This window comes from Xylocopa sonorina, chromosome 18 (genome assembly GCF_050948175.1).
Source record: "Xylocopa sonorina isolate GNS202 chromosome 18, iyXylSono1_principal, whole genome shotgun sequence".
NCBI classification, from domain to species: Eukaryota; Metazoa; Arthropoda; class Insecta; order Hymenoptera; family Apidae; genus Xylocopa; species Xylocopa sonorina.
In genome coordinates this window covers 2,606,208-2,627,226 of record NC_135210.1, presented here as the reverse complement: position 1 = coordinate 2,627,226, position 21,019 = coordinate 2,606,208, and the positions used below count along the sequence as shown (strand labels likewise).

The 21,019-nt window shown below is 44.6% G+C and overlaps 1 protein-coding gene across 1 annotated transcript in view; it reads left to right on the top strand.

The window, feature by feature from the left end:
• Window positions 1-20,740, top strand: part of LOC143431484 (uncharacterized) — a 129,433-nt gene extending 108,693 nt beyond the window's left edge. Inside the window, exon 3 of the mRNA XM_076908257.1 lies at window positions 20,617-20,740. Within this exon, the coding sequence (XP_076764372.1) occupies window positions 20,617-20,740 (124 nt within the window). The remainder of the gene's footprint in view (window positions 1-20,616) is intronic.
• The last annotated feature ends 279 nt before the right edge of the window (window positions 20,741-21,019 follow it).

Here is a 21,019-nt window from a genome sequence, read left to right as displayed (position 1 = left end):
GGATGGCCTCTGTATCGGCGTTGTAGCACGTTGAATTAATAGGACCGCCTCTGCGCGAGCAGCCACCCCGTTTCGGTGTATCCTCTGCCTACTGCCGCGGCTTTATCGAGGGATTATCCAGCCGATTGCTCGTACGATAAAGGTTTTTTGTCCTGGACACGGGCAGTCGCAGGTAGAAGAGGACGATCTCTGTTGTTCTCGTTTTTTTTGGCTGGGCCACGACGCGAGCGGAGGAAGTCGCTGGCTCGAATCGTGAGGGGGGGGTTTAGAAAGAGGTGGGCCCCCACGGTCGTATATTTCCATCGTGGATAAGCGTGGGCCCACGGCTGGACCACTTATCGCGCCGCGCCGGCTCGTATTATTCAATTAATGAATACTCAATCGGCGCCGATTGACACGCGGCGATAACTGTTATTACGATTTTTACACGCACGGGTGCCAGGGACTACGTGTCGCCGCCGATACCACCCGGCGATAACTCATGCGCTGCGTACAAATGGACACGCTGGGGGCCTCCATTTAGGCTCGAGGACGTCCACCAGCCCCCTAATGATTCCTCGAAACTCGATTTTCCGATAGTTTCCTCCGCTCTGGATCGTTTTAGAAAGGGCAATCGGTGGGAACTGTCAACGGGTAAATGGCTGGCCCAAACACCTCGCTTAATGGCGGACTCCTCTTTTTCACTGCGACTTCGCCTTGCTCGTTATCTACCCCTGGGGACATTTCAATTAGCCAACGCGACGTGTATTCGTGAGGTGTTGCTGCTTGTACGAGCTGCGTGGACCAGTCGCCAGGGGATGTCAATTAGCTGGGAATTAGCTTTTATTATGAATACGTAATTTGTTCTTTGTAGAGTCGAATTTATGAGAGACGTGGAAGGACGGTGGATCTCTGGTCTTGGTGTTCAGAGGCGTCGATCGTGGTACTCGAACCACGAACAGTGCGTTTAGAAATTCTGACGAGCCTGTGTTATAGTTAAATTTCCATCGATAAGAATCGAAATCGTCAGATTTCACTTTTCACATTTTTTTAACTTCCACTTTTCTATATTCAAGAGAATCTCGAAGACGTGGAAAGGACGCTGATCTCTGTTCTTGGTGCTCAGAGGCGTCGATCGTGGTACTCGAACCGCGAATAGTGCGTTTAAAAATTCTGACGACGGTGTATTATAGTTAAATTTCTATCGATAGGAATCAAAATCGTCAGATTTCACTTTTTACATTTTTAACATCCATTTTTCTATATTTAATCGAATCTCTCGTGATTAGCACGATCAACTTGACAATTAACACGATATGTTTACTTGCGATTCTCGAACCACGCACAGTGCGCTTAAAAATCCACCAACAAGAATGAAAACGTTATCACATTCGTCAAATTTCGCCTTTTAAATTTTTACCTTCCACTTTTCTATATTCGATCGAATCTCTCGAATCTCTCGAATGAACTTGACAATTAACTCGACGTGTTTACTCAAATTTAACGATGCCTGTATCGTCAGTAGAAAGACAGAAGACGCGTTCGAGATTGAAACGAGGAACAACAGAATTATTCATTACCGCTCGACGAGTCTGTAATAACGAACGAGTATCATCTGAGAGTGTGCATCGGCTCGACGACTTTTATTAACGATCCGTGGATTTCGTACCCGCGGAGTGATTCATTACGAATCCATCGTGCGTCTTGGTAAAAATCGATATTCCTCTGCGGGCCGTTTCAACCCCGCGCGCGTTCAAATAATAACCGACAGCGCAGGGCGGCGCAGACAAGAACGACGCATCGCGTGTGACCCAGCGTTAATTACGCGCGACCATTAGCATTTAAATCGTTTTTTAATTGCGAACGCCGCTGCCTGTGCCTGCACCACTCTCGAGCGTTACACATTCTCTACCTGTTCGATCAGGCGGGTACCAGAGGGATCCTCGAGTGGCGTTTACACGCTGGTCCGTCCCTCTCTCGATTATTTATGATTCACCAGGAGATATTAAGTACCGTGGGACCACTGGCCTTTCCTTAGAAACTAATCCTCCCAGCGAGTGTCACCTATTCCCCTTCATCCTCTTTCTTTCTCTATCCTCGCCTCTTTTCCTCTTCGATCACCATCGACCATACATAGACACTCTAACACGTGTATTTGTATCCTTTTTCTCTTCTCTTCGTCTCTATCTTTCTCTTGGAGGCTCTGTTTTCGAACGTACTGACTGGATACAGCGAGACCTTGATGACAAATTCAAGTGACCCGCGTGGAGGCAGTCAACAGGTGTCTCGAACGAGCCTAAGTCGCTGAGATTCGACTAGATGAGGCTTTCGAAATCGTGACGCAACGGTGCGCGTGGTTTAATGCGCTCGTTTTTATTCACGCATTCCAAGGAACGCGTTAAGGTCGCGGGACGTCCGCCATCGCGACAGGTTCGCGCGCGAATTTCGACTTTCTCGCGCTGCCTCGCGGACGAAGTGGAAATTCCGGTCGCAGGCGGTGTAAATCAACCGCGTTTCCAACCGTCGTCGCTCCAGCGTCCGGCGAATGAGTTACGCAGCGGTGTAAAGCGCGTACGTGCGTAACGATCGATGGATTTCCACCAGCCACCGGCTAATTAATAGCCAACGAGGTACGCGTCCGCGCGCGGTTTCTTGCGAGCAGCGCCTATTATCCGAGGCCTGGCCACGGATTAACGCGTGTGAACTTTTTGCCGCGAGCACCGCGACGACCAATCCCTTTCACCGTATCGATTAACCGCACCTGTCGCGCTCTGCGCTTTCCGCGAGTCAGCGAACGCCACGTCGCGATGCACACCCTTTACTGTCGTTCCGTAGCAGCGAATTTCTGCCGCTGACCAGCCTTTTTCTTCGCGGCGTCGATCGTTTATTAACTCCATTCGATTCTCCTGATTTCGAGTTCAATTAAATGAGAGACAGAGAAAAAGGTAAAGAGTTAAAGTGTGTTCTGAGCGATTTAATTTTGCTGCCAAGTTGGTGAAATTTGAGGTTATTTCTGCTCTCTTCTGTCTCCAAAATGGCGATCGAAGGGTTGTGGTTCCACAAAGATCATATAATATGTACCATGTATGTGTATATCCATGCAAATTTCGAGTGGATGATGGAGGGTAAATCATCCCTAATGCGATTAATGTGGAGTTTAATTAAACGAGAGACTGAGAAAAAAATAAAGAGTTGAAGTATGTTCTGATTGATTTTATTTTGCGTCCAAGTTGCTGAAATTTGAGGTCATTTCTGCTCTCTTCTGTCTCCAAAATGGCGATCAAACGGTTGTGTATATCCACAAAAACAAGTTTTAGGGTAAATCACCCCTAATGCGACGAATGTGGAGTTCAATTAAACGAGAGACAGAGAAAAAAGTAAAGAGTTAAAGTGTGTTCTCATCAATTTAATTTTGCATCCAAGTTGGTGAAATTCGAAGTTATTTCAGCTCTCTTCTGTCTCCAAAATGGCGATCGAAAAATTATGGTTCCACAAAGATCACATATGTACCATATATACGCCTATATCCATAAAAAAAAAATTTTCATCTTGCGAATAATTAACAGTATTCATGTCGACATACTCAGTGAGATTCTGAGTGTCTCGAAGGGTACGAAAATATTTCGCAGAAGGCAGAAATTGTACAAAAGCGAGACTGTAATTAGCAATTATTTAACGCGACGTTATTCGCCGGTCCTCCATTTCATGGGAATTAATTTCGCGTAACGGCGGGTAACTTCCCGCGAATGGACGAGTTAACGCCGCGATAATGGCACCTCGCCACGGCGGTTTACGTTTGCACAGGTGCATCGAGCGTGAACGTGACTTCGAACCAGCTTGCGCGACGTTTCGCACGCGGCCACAGGTAGCCAGGACAGCGTTGCTCGCTTTCAAATGTTCCTGCGTTTACGACAGACGTTAATCCGCGACGTTTGACCCCGCAGGATTTTTGGTACCTCCACTTTGGACAAGTCTTCGCGACGCCACTTGCGCTTTCGTTACGAGCATGGCAGTTGCGAGGCAACTTTGCTCGTTTAAGAAACTTAATAGAGCAAGTCTGCTCGCTTTACCGTTCGATTATGCTAATTACGTGAGCGTGAATGATTGTTATTAGAAGAAATGCTGTGATACCAGAGTTATTTCGATTTTAATTGCTTCTTTTACGTGGAAGAAGATTGGTACCATTTTGTATTTAAATATATAAGATTGATAGAAGTATTTGAAGTCAGTAGACGTTACATAAATATCTCGTCGAAGCGACAAACAATCTCAGATGGTACGAAAGAAAACGCAGACACTCGCGGTTAGCAGGTCGCGTAAAAATCGATATTGGTATCTACGAAACGACCAGGACGAGGAAACCACAGCGTTTGATCGAATTGGCAGCAAGAAATGCTTGCGATTGCCTTTGCGGAGGATCAGAGAGCGTGGAACGACGAAAAGTCGCGTGTGACTATGTAGAAACGGAAGGATCGATCGAAGGAGAAGAAGAAGAGCCAGAAGAAGCCACGTGGATCGCGTTTTCTGCTTAACAAACGCTGGTACAAACGATGAAGACGTGCTGTTGCGGAATAATCGACGCTGCTGTCGCCACCCCCGTAAAAACGCGATGGCCACTGAAAAAAAAACCGCGTGGTGAGCCTTAACGAAGCGTCGCGCGATGAAAAGGACACGAAGACGCTTTCTGGAGATGTAATTATCCAGGACGAAGGTTTTCGTCGACTGATCAGGTCGATGCTCGCTGGACAACGTAAAACGGAAACGTATCAGGCCGTGAAACGAGCGACACGGGCGTGCACGAGGCCCTCCTCTCTCTTTCTCTCGCAGAAATGGCTCTCGAGGAACCGTACACGAATCCTGAACGCGAACGAGGCGAGCAACCTGCGCCACGGCTCTCTGATAACGACCAGGGCCTCGTGCTCAGATTACGCGCGATAATCGCGATATTTACACGAGCGTGATTATCAATCAGACTGCCGTGCAATGTTCCATGGGATCCTGGCCACGGTTCTGCGACCACCGCTTTGGTATCTCGCTGCCATCCGGTGGCAGCTCGCGTGTAGCCATTGTGGAACTTCTTCAGCCCCCATTTTCAATTGATACCAACCCTTTTTCCCTTTAACTCTTTCTCTACACTTGTACGATATACAATCATTAATTTTAACGTCAATAGTGGCCCATAGTTTATAAAAAGGATAGAAGAATCTTTGCCATTGCAAACTCTTCATTTTCCACTCCAAAAGAAAGTCTCAACGCAGACATTTAATTGATTTCACTTGAAACGAAGACTTTTAATTCCTAGATCATTTAAAGACCAGCTCTGTTTCTCTTTAATTCTTTCTCTACATTTGTACAATATACAATTCTTAATTTTAACGTCAATAGTTTATAAAAAAAGATAGTAGAATCTTAGCCACTGCAAACTTTTCATTTTCTATTCCAAAAGAAAGTCTCAACGCAGAAATTTTATTGATTTCACTCGAAACAGAGATTTTTAATTCGTAGATAATTTAAAAACCAGCCCTTTCTCTCTTTAATTCTTTCTCTACACTCGTACAATATACAATCCTTAATTTTAACATCAATACTCGTCCATAGTTTACAAAAAAGACAGAAGAATCTTTGCCATTGCGAACTCTTCGTTTTCCACTCCAAAACAAAGTCTCAATACAGACATTTAATTGATTTCACTTGAAACGAAGATTTTTAATTCGTAGATGATTTGAAGATCTAAAAGTCGAAGACGTTGGCCACAATTTCCATCAGAGATCGAAGAGCAACACGGTGAGTCGCTCAGGAACAGTTTAATACGAGATTTCAACCCCTTCGCGTCCCTGGTGCTTGGCTCGAGCGTTCCATAAATTACCAGAGCAATGTCCAGCGACATTTCAGCTCGTTCTGGTAATTACAAGCGCGCGTGCACCGTTCGCGGATAGCCGTAGCGTAAATGGCTCCCCTGGTGCAGGTTCTCTCGCTTCTGATCGGCATTGCGCCGGTTTCCGGGACTTGGCAACGCTATTAGAGTTTCGAACGCTCTGTACACCTGTTCTCTCTCTCTCTCTCTGTCTCTGGCTTCGTTAAATTCGTTATTTCGCAACCCGCACGCGCCTTTCCCGCGGCGCCGCGGACGCACGTGCGTCGATGCCGCAACGGCCGTCGAGCAACCACCGATCGCGTACGCAACGTCGCGGATAATCAACCGCGCGATACGAATGCCTCGAAGCGGGGAAACGGGGGAAGAAATCTGTGGAAAAAACCTGAGAGATAGATATCTCGCAGGCGACTCTAAATCGACGCCGATTTTCTATGGATCGAACCTCGCGGAACAGATGTTTTACTTGGACTAATATCGCGCAGCAAGTTTATCTTTTTTCTCCGTTTTTTTTCTTCCCTTCTGGGTTTTTCATCGCGTCCAGCGCGCCTTATCGCCGATCTGAACTCGAAATCGCGCACCCTCGTGACTGGAAACCGTTATCGACATGTGTATTATCGGCTATTACGGATAATCGAATCGAATAACAATCTAATTAAGGTGGAAAAGTGTACTAAGTGGATCTAGTGGAGCTGGTGAGAGTTAGTTTTCAGCGTTTATTCGAGTCGTATTTTGTAATAGTGAGTTTGCGAGTCGACAAATGGTTATCCATCGCAGAACCTTCGTCGATTCTCATTTTTATCAACGATATTGTGCATAAAGAAAATTCTGAATCTTCTTTTCCAATTCAACAATCTCAAATAAAACCAAAAACTCGCAATCAATCGCATCAACAACGCACCATTGTTAAAAATCGAGTTCCAACTTCCTCGAGTCTCAAACCAAACGAACCGCCTCACCAAAGGCGTTCTCCACTTCCACAGTACTCAAAGTACTCCATAAAAGCCTCATAGCATTTACCATCCCACAATATCTATAACAATCATCAGCTATAACCCATAAATCGACGCTGCAATCTTTTCAACCACTTCTTGTTGCAATGTTCTCCACTAAAACGAAATTGAGGCGGTGGCACAATTCAAAGTAGGGTCGCAACGAAGAACAAAGATCGCCTCTGTTAATAAACATCGTGGATCAATTAATAGAGAACACCATCGAGCACAATGCGTTTAATGGCTGCAATGATAGAAGCAATGGCGAACGCTCGCGTCTGAGTTGGTTTTCAGCGTTTATTCGAGTCGTATCTCACAATAGTGGATTTGCGAGTGTGTCCAAATAATAATCCATCACAGAACCTTCACCAATAAAAGGTACTATGCGCAAAGAAAACTTTGAACCCTCTTTTCCAAGTTGATGACTTCATACGAATCCAAAAACTCACGTCAACCCCCCATCAAAGTCGCGCCATTATTCAAAATCGAGTTCCAACTTTCTCACGCCCTCTATCTCGAGTTCCAAATCAAACGAGCCACCTTACCAAAGGCGTTTTCCACTTCTAGAGTATCCAAAGCACCCCATGGAAGCCTCATAGCATTCACCATCTCACAATCCCTATAATATCTATAACAATCATCAACTCCAGCCCATAAATCGACGCTGCAATCTTTTCAACCCCTTCTTGTCGCAACGTCCTCCACGAAAACGAAATCGTGGCGCTGGCAGATTCGCAACGACGAATGAATGATCGCCTCTGTTAATAAACATCGTGGTTCAATTAATAGAGAATACTTTGCACTCACCATCCCGCAATATCAGTAACGATCATCAACTTCAGCCACAATCTTTTCAACCCCTTCTTGTCGCAACGTTCTCCACCAAAACGAAATCGAGGCGCTGGCCCAATTCAAAGCAGATTCGCAACGACGAATGAAGATTGCCTCTGTTAATAAACATCGTGGATCAATTAATAGAGAACACCATCGAGCACAATGCGTTTAATGGCTGCAATGATAGAAGCGTTTATTCGAGTCGAATCTCACAAATAATAATCCATCACAGAACCTTCACCAATAAAAGATACTATGCGCAAAGAAAACTTTGAATCCTCTTTTCCAAGTCAACAATCTCACACGACTCCAAAAAGACAAAACCAACCGCATTAACAACACGCCATTATTCAAAATCGAGTTCCAACTTTCTCGCCAAAGGCATTCTCCACTTCCACAGTACCCAAAGTACCCCACAGAAGCCTCATAGCACCCACCATCCCACAATATCAGTAACCATCATCAACTCCAGCCACAATCTTTTCAACCCCTTCTGGTCGCAACGTTCTCCACCAAAACGAAATCGAAGCGCTGGCCCAATTCAAAGCAGATTTCAAAGCAGATTCGCAACGACGAATGAAGATCGCCTCAGTTAATAAACATCGTGGATCAATTAATCGAGCGCAACGCGTTTAATGGTCGCAACGACAGAAGCAATGGCGAGCACACGCGTCTGCGTACCTGTCCGTGTCTCGACAAACCGCGCAAGGGCATGCACAGAGCGGTTCGTGCACGTTATGCTCACTCTCGCCGCGTATCTACGCAGCATCGTTCCGCGCCACGTACCGGGTGACTTTTTCCGTTCCGAAGATGCCAGCCAGCGATAACGCCGCGGGTCTAATTGCCGCCAGGGCCCCAGGTCCAGTTTCATCTAGATTAATTGGCGGTCCGCTTAACGAGGATTCTAAACGGTCGCCTCGTGGCTGTCGTAAAAATACCAGCCTACGCGAGGCTGTTCTCTGGCACGTGTCGTTAAGGCGACCAGCAGTAAACGAATCTGAGAACGAGCTGAGCCCTTCGTTCAATTTCAAACGCGATCGAACGCGGTTCTCGCGGATCAGACGGCTTTCGATTGAATCCAGCGCCCTCGCGCGGGTGTTCGTCGATCGATTCGCCATTTTGGAGAACGAGTTATCGATCGCGTACGAGTAATCGTGGTTAGTGTTTGATTTTAAACCAGCAGTAAACGAATCTGAGAACAAGCTGAGCCCTTCGTTCAATTTCAAACGCGATCGAACGCGGTTCTCGCGGATCAGACGGCTTTCGATTAAATCCAGCGCCCTCGCGCGGGTGTTTGTCGATCAATTCGCCATTTTGGAGAACGAGTTATCGATCGCTTACGAGTAATCGTGGTTAATATTTGATTTCAACGTTGGTCATTGTTTGCTTTGGAACTCGCGTTTAATTCTTAGACGACATTGCAGTTCCTCTATCGATTTTCGAGATTGGAGAACGAGTTATCGATCGCTCGAAGGTAATCGCGGCTAGTATTTGATTTAACTTTGGTCGTGGTTCGCTGTGGAACTCGCGTTTAATTCTCTCTCATCAATTTCTGAGCAAGAAAGATCTAACGCAGGCTGCCCACGTCGCGGCGCAAGGCGCGCTCTCAAAGCCTCCCATCGAAATCGAGAAGCAGATAATTCGATGTTTATGGTAATCGAAGCTCGAGCACGAACAGAAGGTTTCATTTTCTCGAACCGTTGTCCCGTTACGCAACCCGTGCACATAGTCCCTAGATTTCACCTTTTCCCACAGAGAGTGCCATCCGCTATCGTTCGACTATCTCCTTGTGTCATCTCGAAAAAATGCCCGTGGCAGCCTCCTCAGGCCTGGTAATAATCGAGGGGGACATTGACCAGTCGCATAGTTCGCTCGCGGGAAAAACGAACAGTCCATTTCCCGATTAGATTTCTGCCTCTCTCGACAGCCTACCGCCTCTTCCCTCTCCACTCTCTCTCTCTCTCTCTCTCTCTCTTTTGTTTTAATTATTCCTCACGACACGAGCCCATAGAGACCACTGAAGAAGTATTGTCGCGACTTGTTCGTCCACGAGACCAGCCAACCTCGACGCGTCCTGGTCCAGACTTTCGCTGTGAGCCTTCTCCGTGTGCTATTGACCCTTTTTCACTACAGGTGAGCTGGGAGGGGCCTTGGACAGGTAGATACACCCAACCTGCGTACCGTAAGAATCGAGCGCCCCGTCTAACGGGTGTTCCTCCGCGAACCTTATTGTACTCTTTTCCTGGTCGCCTCCGGAACGATCCTCGCCTCGCCTCGTTCTCTCTTCGCTGGTACTTCTTTTCTTTTTTCTTTTTTTCTCTTTTTGGCTTCTTCTTCTTCTTTACGCTCGATCTACCGCCTTATCGCCAGGCGCACGACGATGTTACATCGCCTGGGATCGCGTTCAATCGATCCGACGGTTTTAAAATGCGCGCGGTTGATTAATCGCATGATCCGGCGACGATTTGATTCAGTGAGGACGCTTGGATTCTGTGTTTAGACGCGTTATGCGAGATTGGAAGTTGGTCAGATTTCTGGTTTTTAAGGGAAATTGATGTAAGCGCTGGTTCGTTTGTGCCATTTTTTGGTTTATTGGATGCGGTTCAGGGGTTCGTGGCGTGGAAGTTTAAATGGGGAATTTTAGAAATAATAATGCTGTTACTTTTTTCTGAGGAGGCAAAAGATATGCTAGAGCGATCGACTTTATAATTTTTGTCAACTTTTTGTTTTTTGTCTCGTTTGTTTCCTAAAATTGATCGCTCGACTTCAATTATGGCCACGTTCTGAACATTTTATTCCACTGCTTAGAGCAAAGACACTGGTATCTGTTTTTCTTGAAATTTCCCTCCAAATTTCAGCTCCAAAGTCCAATAATTCTGATTTCTACAAAGCTTTCAATCTATATTGTATCGCATAACGCTAGATTAATTAATTTTCGTCCTCGCTTGACTCCAGTCGTGGCCATTTATTGAAGAGGCAAAGTATATGCCAGAGTGATCGACTTTACAATTTTTATCAATTTTTAATGTGACACGCTCGACTTCAATTACGGCCACGTTGCAAACATTTTATTCCATTACTTAGACCAAAGACACTGATATCAGTTCCTCTTGAAATTTCTCTCCAAATTTCAGCTCAATAATCCTGGTTTTTCCAAAGCTCATCGCTTAACTCTAAATTGACTAACTTTTGTCCTCGTAAAGAGCAGATCTCGCCGTTTACACGAAAGAAAGTTTGACAAACAAACGGTTCTGCGATCGCAGAGGATCGCGGTGGTCCTCGAGGTTAACAATCGTCCTCCATTCAGCGGACGTCTTCATCAGGACCGTTCGAGGAGAGCGCAGTTTGGCTCGAAATCGCGTTGAACGGCCAGCAGGGGCCATTGAAGGCTTTTCGTCCGGCTAACGGACCCGCGTGCGCATAATGAGCGGTCCATCCGTTATGACCGAGAGCGTAATGGACCTTGACCGAATAAATTAGCGCTCGAAAGTTACCAAATTCGTCACGCCGCGAAGGAGTAGCTAATAACCGGTAATAACGACCTGGCGACTCCCTCGTTGCAGGCTTGGCCATCGCGGAAGACGCTTGGCGTCGTGTGCGATACGATCGATCCTGAGGAAGAAGAAAAAAAAAGAAAGAAAAGAAAAAAAATGGACGCGTAATGACATCGAACATTCTGGGTCGATACGATTCAGGTCGCTCAGTGGGAGGAGAATCGCGATCATTCCTCATACGCGAGCCACGGAATGCTGCTGGGAATGTAAACGGTCCGTTAATTAACGTTCGCCAGGCATTAATTGCACTCTAATTACACGAGCGTTAGACGGTGTATTTAATATTAATAACGACGGTTTATCGTTGCCAGCGGAGATAAGAATGCGATGGCTCGCGTTGCTGCGAATCGCGAGGAATGGCATTTCGAGGCGAAGCGGTTCTTTCCTAGTCTCGAGTTCTACAAAGTATTTCGACGGAGATCCCTCGCGCTGGATATTTGCGAAACTGTTCGAGTAAGATCATTTTTCCTCTTTCGTTTTAAATTGATCACTCGCGTTTACCATTTATAACGAGATTCTTGCGTTACAATGTCTTCAACGTTTACCAAGATCGTCGAGTCGTACGTAGTTAATTAGAGAATCAGGATTTACATTTAATAACTCTGTTATAAAGTTCTGTTTCTCGTTAATAAAGACAGTGCTTGATCCATTCCTTTCAAAATTGAAAAATAATTCAATTCTAGATCGATTGGAATTAGTTCAAACTCCAACGAGGGCTTTAAATCTATATCGATCTTTTATATTTAAATGCTGACGAATAAAACGCAAACCCACGACTCTATCTCGAAGGGGATGCGTCATAACTCTGTTATAAAGTTCTCTTTCTCGTTGATAAAGGCAGTACTTGATCCATTCCTTTCAGAATTTAAAAATAATTAAATTCTAGATCGATTGGAATTAGTTCAAACTCCAACGAGGGCTTTAAATCTATATCGATCTTTATATTTAAATACTGACGAGTAAAACGCGAACTATGACAATCGATTGTTCTTAATCTCGAAGGGGATGCGTCACGAGTCAGATCACGCGCGATCCAAGAGCGACCAACGATCGATACAGCGATCAATGGATCGCGTTCGAGTCCACCTCGCTTCCTACTTTCACCGCATCCCTCTCGATCTCGCCTGGCGAGGATCACGCGGAACCTGGAATTCCCTGGGCTCCCTTCGCGTCATAAAGATCCCCGCGATTCTGGACAAGCACACCTACGTACTTTCTCTCGACGACTGTTTCGCATACTCCGCGAGAAACCAGTCCAACCGAGCCGCCTCGTTTCTTCGCGGGGAGCCTAATATCGAGCGTTGCAGAGAGGAAAGCTCGTGGAGAACGTTCGAAATCTCGTAGAAAAAAGTTACAAAGGGTCATTTAGACTTCGTAGAGTCTTGGACCAAGAGAAATATCAACGCTGATCAATGAATTCCAAACGCAAACTCAGCTGACAGGTATTAAGTCACTTGTGCATTCAAAAAACCCGCGTTTTTTGTCGAAGCTGACTCTAACATTCTTTCGAAAGCTTGCGTAAAGTAGAATTACGTCGAGAATTCCATTTCGTGTTGCACTTTTCTGTGTTAGCCACGCGAAAAGTCGAAGAAACGAGTGCAACCAGTTCGCCAAGAAGAGGCACGCGACCTTACGCGCTTTTGCGTGCCTCGAGCGCACTCGCGAGGTTAAGAAAAAGCGAGAAGCTGACTCTAATATTCTTTCGAAAGCTTGCGTAAAGTAGAACCACTTGAAGAATTCCACTTTGTTTCGTACTTCTCTGTTTTAGCTGCGCGAAAAATTGAAGAAACGCGTGCAACCAGTTCGCCAAGAGGAGGCACGCGACCTCGCACGCTTTATGCGTGCCTCAAGCGCGCTGGCGAGAAGCTGACTCCAATATTCTTTCAAAAGCTCGCGAAAAATAGAACCACCTCAAGAATTCCACTTCGTGTCGCACTTCTTAGTCACGCGAGCTTTATGCGTGCTTCAAGCGCGCTCGCGAGGTCGTGAAAAAGCGAGAATCTGACTCCAATATTCTCTCGAAAGCTCGCGTAAAGTAGAACCACTTGGAGAATTCCACTTCGTGTCGCGTTTCTCTGTGTTAGCCGCGCGAAAAGTCGAAGAAACGCGCGTAACCAGAGAAAAATCGAGGAGGGTCGAGTTGGACGCGCGTCAGGACACGCGTCATCGCGTACGAATTTGCGTTCGCGGAGGATCTGAGACGAAGGAACGTGGTGGAATCCTCTAACGGCACTGCTCGCAGCGAGTGCACGAGTTCGTCACGGGGTCGAGCCTCTCTCGAGCTGTTCTCCACTTCAGAGACCAGAGAGAGAGAGAGAGAGAAAGAGAAACGATCGAGGGCCGTCGACCGATCGACTCACCCTCGTCGATACTAATTCGACTCCCCGTTAACAGGCCTGACGTTAACACGGTTCACTTGATCGAAACAACCGACGGGGTCATCTCTTCTCCTCTTCCTCCTTTTTCTTTCAGTCCACCACTTTTGTTTCTTCTTTATTCCTCGTTCCTCGTCTCGTCCAGCTCGTCATCCACGAGATGGTATCGATGCCAGGGTGTGTATCGACTGCCACGCTCGCCAGTTAGTCCTTGAACCAGTGGAAGAGGAGAAGGCGCGTGCAGCACGCAGCGAGGGAACCTGCGTTATAAACGAACGCGCGATCCATCTTGATTTCTTCGGCTCCTTTCACTTTCGACAGTCTCTCCTCGATTCTTGACCGCGGTTCAAACGCATCGTCGAAGAGGAACACGCGGAACGACGCTCAGGAGACAGAACGAACGATCCACTGGATATCCTGTTAAATATCCTGCGCACACGCTTTTCGATGTTAATTGGTTCTCCATTTTTAAGGCTCGCGATGGACGAGGAATAAGCGGTTTGCGCGAAGCAGAGAGCTTCGTTGCGAAAAGGGAGGTTAATTATCGATGATCGATTCCGAAATCGTTACGCTGGTTAATTGCTTGTCTGGTAATGAGCGTCGTAAAGAGTTCTGTTTCTCGTTCGTTTCGAGGATGGAGCTGAGAGGCGCTTGTCTGCGTGTCGACGCTGATGCGAGACAAATCTTGGTTGGGACTCGCTGAAATCGATCGATCGGCCTTGCAGAACGTGGAACGCGTTCGATTTCTGCGAGCGCTGCGAGATGCGAGGGCACGTCGATTCGTCTCGACTTGAATTCAATTCGCCGCTTCCGTTTCGTGCGTGACCGACGCGCATCGGGAAATCCGCATTCGACGCGCTCGTTAAAATCACCTCGTAACTGGGACCGACATCCTTTCGATTTCTGGACGAACTGCACGGGAATCGCGCTTCAGACAGGCGAAATTCGCGATTTTTCAAGGATTCTGCAGAATTTTAGGCACCGCAACATCGAAATTCTCGCGCCTTTTCTCGTACCCGTTATTTGCGATTCTTCTAAGGATTCTGCCCATTTTTAAGGCACTGCCAGATCTAAATTTTTCGTCTCTTCTGGTACTTGTTACTTGCGATTCTTTTAACGATTCTGATAGATCTAAATTTTCGCGTCTCGCGTTATTTCCGATTTTTTAAAGGATTCTGTAAAATTTTAGGGCACTGATAGGTCGAAATTCTCGCGTCTTTTCTCCTACGCGTTATTTGCGATTCTTCTAAGGATTCTGCCCATTTTTAAGGCACTGCCAAATCTAAATTTTTCGTCTCTTCTGGTACTTGTTACTTGCGATTCTTTTAACGATTCTGCAGAATTTTAAGGCACTGATAGATCGAAATTCTCGCGTCTCTCGTTATTTGCGATTTTTTTAAGGATTCTGTAGAATTTTAAAGCACTGCTAGATCTAAATTTTCGCGTCTCGCGTTATTTGCGATATTTTAAAGGATTCTGCAGAATTTTAAGGCACTGATAGATCGAAATTCTCACGTCTCTGGTCATTTGCAATTTTTTAAAGAATTCTGTAGAATTTTAAAGCATTGCTAGATCTAAATTTTCGCGTCTCGCGTTATTTGCGATATTTTAAAGGATTCTGTAGAATTTTAAGGCACTGCTAGATCTAAATTCTCGCGTCTCGCGTTATTTGCGATTTTTTAAAGGATTCTGTAAAATTTTAAGGCACTGATAGGTCGAAATTCTCGCGTCTCTTCTCCTACGCGTTATTTGCGATTCTTCTAAGGATTCTGCAGAATTTTAAAGCATAGTTAGATCTAAATTTTTGCGTTTCTTCTCGTACTCGATATTTGCCATTTTTTTTAAGGATTCTGCAGAATTTTAAGGCACTGATAGATCTAAAATTTCGCGTCTCTTCTCGTACTCGTTATTTGCGATTTTTTAAAGGATTCTGTAAAATTTTAAGGCACTGATAGATCGAAATTCTCGCGTCTCTTCTCGTACGCGTTATTTGCGATTCTTCTAAGGATTCTGACCGATTTTAAACCACTGCCAGATCTATATTTTGGCGTCTCTTCTGGTACTTGTTACTTGCGATTCTTCTAAGAATTTTGCACGATTTTAAGTCACTGCTAGATCTAAATTTTCGCGTCCCTTCTGGTACTCGTTATTTACGATTCTTTTAAGGATTCTGCCGATTTTAAGGCACTGCAAGATTAAAGAGAAGAACTTTGAGCGACGAATGAAATTCGAGGGATCCACAGAGACTTCTTATTGCAATTCTTTTAAGGATTCTGCCGATTTTAAGGCACTGCAAAACGAAAGAAGAACTTTGTAGGACAAATGAAATTTGAAGGCTGTACAGAGACTTCTTATTGCGATTTCTTTTTAACATTTCTGTCTGATTTTAAGGCACTGCAAGTTGGAAGAAGGAGTTTGAACGACGAGTGAAATTCTGGGCATCTCTTCAGTGGTTCAGGATTGGTTTAGAGAGTCGTGTGAAGAGACAAGGCAGAAGAGGATGGCTGTATCATCTACATTATTAATTCTGTATCATTCTGCATTAGTTTTAAGAATATTGTTGTACTTTTTTAGTGTAATATGTACTTGTATACCTATTTATACTGTTAGAAGTGTGGAATATTATATTAATTAGTATCTACTGTACATTTTGTTCATTTTATCATTCACGTTATTAATTCTGTATCATTCAATGTTAGTTTTAAGAATATTATTGCACTTTTTTAGCGTAATATGTACTTGTAAACTTAGTCTGTATCATTCTACGTTAGTTTTAAGAGTATTATTGCACCTTTTTAGCGTAATATGTACTTGTATACTCATTCCATATCATTCTATGTTAGTTTTACGAATATTATTGCACTTTTTTAGCGTAATATGTACTTGTAAACTTATTCTGTATCATTCTACGTTAGTTTTAAGAGTATTATTGCACCTTTTTAGCGTAATATGTACTTGTAAACTTATTTTGTATCTTTCTACGTTAGTTTTAAGAATATTATTGTACTTTTCAAGCGTAATATGTACTCGTATACTTATTCTGTATCATTCTACGTTAGTTTTAAGAATATTATTGTACTTCTCAAGCGTGATATGTACTTGTAAACTTACTCTGCATCATTCTACATTAGTTTTAAGAATATTCCTGTACTTTTCAAGCGTAATATGTACTCGTATACATATTTATACCATTAGAAGTACGAAACACTGTATTAATTAACATCTACTGTACATGTTATCAATTTTATTGAATAAATTAATTGTTTTAAAGGAATACAACGAGAGTTCTATTATTTCCCTTGATTCTACCAACGTCCAATCCCATTTCCTGGTCATTTTCACAGAAATTAGCGTCAGATACTTAACAGTAGAATAACAAAATAAGATCAGGAAAGTTTGAATTTCCCGCGTTCTTTTCGAATACCTCCTCGCATATCATATTCTCCTGATACATTCGCAATTTTTCGATCGAAAATTTGAGAATCTCACTTTGATGACGTCATTGGGGGCTCTCGAGAATTCCAGGAATTCTCGATGACGTCATTTCCAAGAAGTGGCACTATTCGGATACCTCCTGTGACGTCATGTTCTCCTGATACATCGTCGATTTTTCGACCAAAATCTTGAAAACTCGCAAAGTATCAGGAGAACATGACGTCACAGGAGGTATGCTTGCCACTTCCAGGAAAATGACGTCATTTCTCAGAATCGTCGAAATTCCAGGAATTCTCGATGACGTCATTTCCAAGAAGTGGCAAAACTCGGATACCTCCTATGACGTCATGTTCTCCTGATACTTTGCGGATTTTTCGACCAAAATCCTGAAAATTCGACTTTGTAACAGGAGAACATAACATGTGAGGAGGTATTCGAATAGTGCCACTTCTTGGAAATGACGTCATCAAGAATTCCTGGAATTTTGGCGATTCTGAGAAATGACGTCATTTTCCTAGAACTGGCACGAATACCTCCTGTGACGTCATGTTCTCCTGATACATTGCCGATTTTTCGACCAAAATCTTGAAAATTCGACTTTGTAACAGGAGAACATAAGTGGTGAGGAGGTATTCGCGCCACTTCCAGGTAAATGACGTCACTTCCAAGAATCGACGAAATTCCAGGAATTCTCGATGACGTCATTTCCAAGAACTGGCACTATTCGGATACCTCCTGTGACGTCATGTTCTCCTGATACAAAGTCGATTTTCGTGAATTTTGGTCGAAAAATCGCCAATGTATCAGGAGAACATGACGTCACAGGAGGTATCCGAATAGTGCCACTTCTTGGAAATGACGTCATCGAGAATTCCTGGAATTACCAAGAACCCCTGTGACGTCATCAAACTTGGATTTTCAAAATGTTGGTCGAAAAATCGACAATGTATCAGGAGAACATAACATATGAGGAGGTATTTGAATTGTGCCACTTCTTGGAAATGACGTCATCGAGAATTCCTGGAATTTCTGCGATACCCGGAAGTGACGTCATTTTCCAGGAATTATCGAGTCCAGGCGCAATTATTTAAATTTCTAATCACTTTATTTGGGTTCAGGGCTGTTTTCACGAGTTTTTTCTCGTTTCAGGATTGGGATTGGTCTTTCTAGGATTGTTGGACAGGTTATTAATTAATTAAACAGTAAATTAACAATATACAAACGTTTATTTATGCCTTAAACAATTGGTACACTACAGAGACAGTTTAACAAGCTAATTATTATAAATTTTCTTTATAAACCCATGTACAATACATCTTATACGACTAAAACTTATATAACTGCATCTTACATGACTAAAACTTAAGTAAACTCGCAAGATATAAACGTCAATCAAATTATTCTTCGCAATTATCCTTTATTACTGTAGAAGAAGTCGATGGTCCACTGCTCCACTGAATTTCTACTCTTCTGGCCTTAGTTCCTCGTTAGATTGTGTGAATTATGTTGAAAATTCACTTTGCATACACAGCCAAAGGATTAGATCTCTCGTCCAGCAGTGTACTCCTCGTACCCTCGTTTAAAACCAATGGATCATTCGTTTCCTCCAGAGAAATCCTTTTCCAAAGTTGGATCCACGCAAATTGAAGGCGATGGCGTTCTGCAAACACAACTAAGCACATTAACGACTATTATACTTACCATCGTCCATGCAATCGCACCATACATAAAAGTATCTACTTTCATGGCACTAATAACCTATCCAAGCAGTACAGAAGCTGCAACATTAAATATAAGAGGAGAAAAGGAAAGTATAAACCTCTCCACGTCCTCATACTTTATCACTATCGACGATTAAGTCGAATATAATTACCCCATCCACAATTTCCAAGTCGCTGAACCTCAGAAACCAACGAAGACAGCAATACCTGAAAACCAGCACCGTTAAATTAAAAAAAAAAAGGTGCAATATTAAATATAACAGAAGAAAAAGAAAGTAAGAACCTCTCTACGTCCTCATACTTCATCATCATCGACAATCAAGTCGAATACAATTTCCAAACTCGACTCTGAACACTTGTACCCCCCTCTACGATTTCTAATCCACCCTACAGCACGAGTATACCCCATCCAACAAACACAATCCCCAATTTCCAAATCGCGGAACCTCAGAAACCAAATAAAACATACGAAAGATACCTTAAAACCAGCACCATTAAATTGAAAAAAAAAAAAGGAAAGATCGTCTCATCCTCGCGTTGAAAACACCCTACAACACAAGTATCGTACCCATCCAACAACTACCACCCCCAATTTCAAATCGCAGGACCTCAGAAACCAACGAAGACAGACAAACCACACTTCAAAACCATCACCATTAAATTAAAAAAAAAAGAAAAGAAGGGAAGATCGTCTCATCCTCGCGTCGAAAACACCCTACAACACAAGTATCGTACCCATCCAACAACTACCACCCCCAATTTCAAATCGCAGGACCTCAGAAACCAACGAAGACAGCCAAACCACACCTCAAAACCATCACCATTAAATGAATAAAAAAAGAAAAAAAAAGGAAAAATCGCCTATCCTCGCATCGAAAACAACCACAACCGATGGGTACGCAGGCTCAGAGGCTTAGGAGTAACGATCTCCGCGATAACACCGCGCATTACGACAATACCTGTCGTTACTCGCCGCGTAGCCGGCTACGGGATTGGTCTTTTGCTTAAGGCGAGCTCTCGCCGCGTTTCCTTGCCCCTGCCTCCTCGAGCGTTCGCCTAGGAATCGATTTACGAGCGAACGCGTGTACGCGGCGCGTTGCGTCAGCGCGCGCGGCTTACAAACACACCGTGCGGCTCGGAGAGGAAGGCCCGCGGGGCCCTAGCGGCACGTGTGCGCGCGTACGGGGCCCGCACACCACGCACCGTCCGCTTAGACACGCTCCGTGCACGCGTGCGCGCCAGACGGCCAGGCAAGTGGCCTTACAAGGACGTACACCGCGACACGCACGGCCCGCGAGCGAGCGCGAGTGTGTGCGCCACCGCTAACGCCACTGCGCATACCCGATTTACATTACCGCCAGGGCGCATGCGCGAGAGCCTAGCGTAGTCGCGGATCTACCGCCGTGGCACGCGCACATGCGCGCTGACTCGACTTTGCTACCTGCGATTCCTAGCCGCCGCCACTGCTTCTGAGCAGCGCGTTGGAGTCGACCAAACGTCTGGTTTGAGGTAGTTGGAAGTCTTTCAAGAGGAGTTTAAGGGCGAAAAATGAAATGCAAATTTCCTATCCGCCACTGCTTCTGAGCAGCGCGTTGGAATCGTTCAAACGTCTGGTTTCAGGCGATTGGAAGTCTTTTAAGAGGATTCTAAGGGCGAGAGGTGAAGTGCGATTGGGGTTCTCTATGGATAGAGCTATGATCGAGTCTGTGGTATGTTGGTAATTGCACCAGAGATGTTTGCGAATAAATATCGATACAGTGGCGAGTAAAACCCCTGCTGGATTGATCTCAAAAGTATCAAACTCTGTAGATCAGTCTTGTTGGGATCTGTTTGCTGTTGAACATTGGTTTGTAGTTATTGGAAGTTTCTCAAGAGGAGTCTAGAGGCGAGAGATGAAATGCAATTGGAGTTGCTATGGATAGAGCTGCAATCGAGTCTGTGGTACGTTGATAATCGCACCAGAGATGTTTGCGAATAAATATCGATACACTGTGCAGTAGAACCTCTAATTGCACTTTGTAGATCAGTCAGATGATGCTTAAATAAAAGAGTGTTCAACAACTACCGTTACAGATACCCTCAAGCAACAGTCTATCAAGCTTCTGATCGTTTTCCGCCATCTTCCTGCTCTTCCTTAGAACAGATCTCGCGAGTGTCTCGTATCAAGTCCAACTCGATCGCGCGCAGACACACGCGTGCCATTTAAATCATTCTCCACAGATCGTATCGCCTCGCCCAGCGTTGATTGCATCCGCGG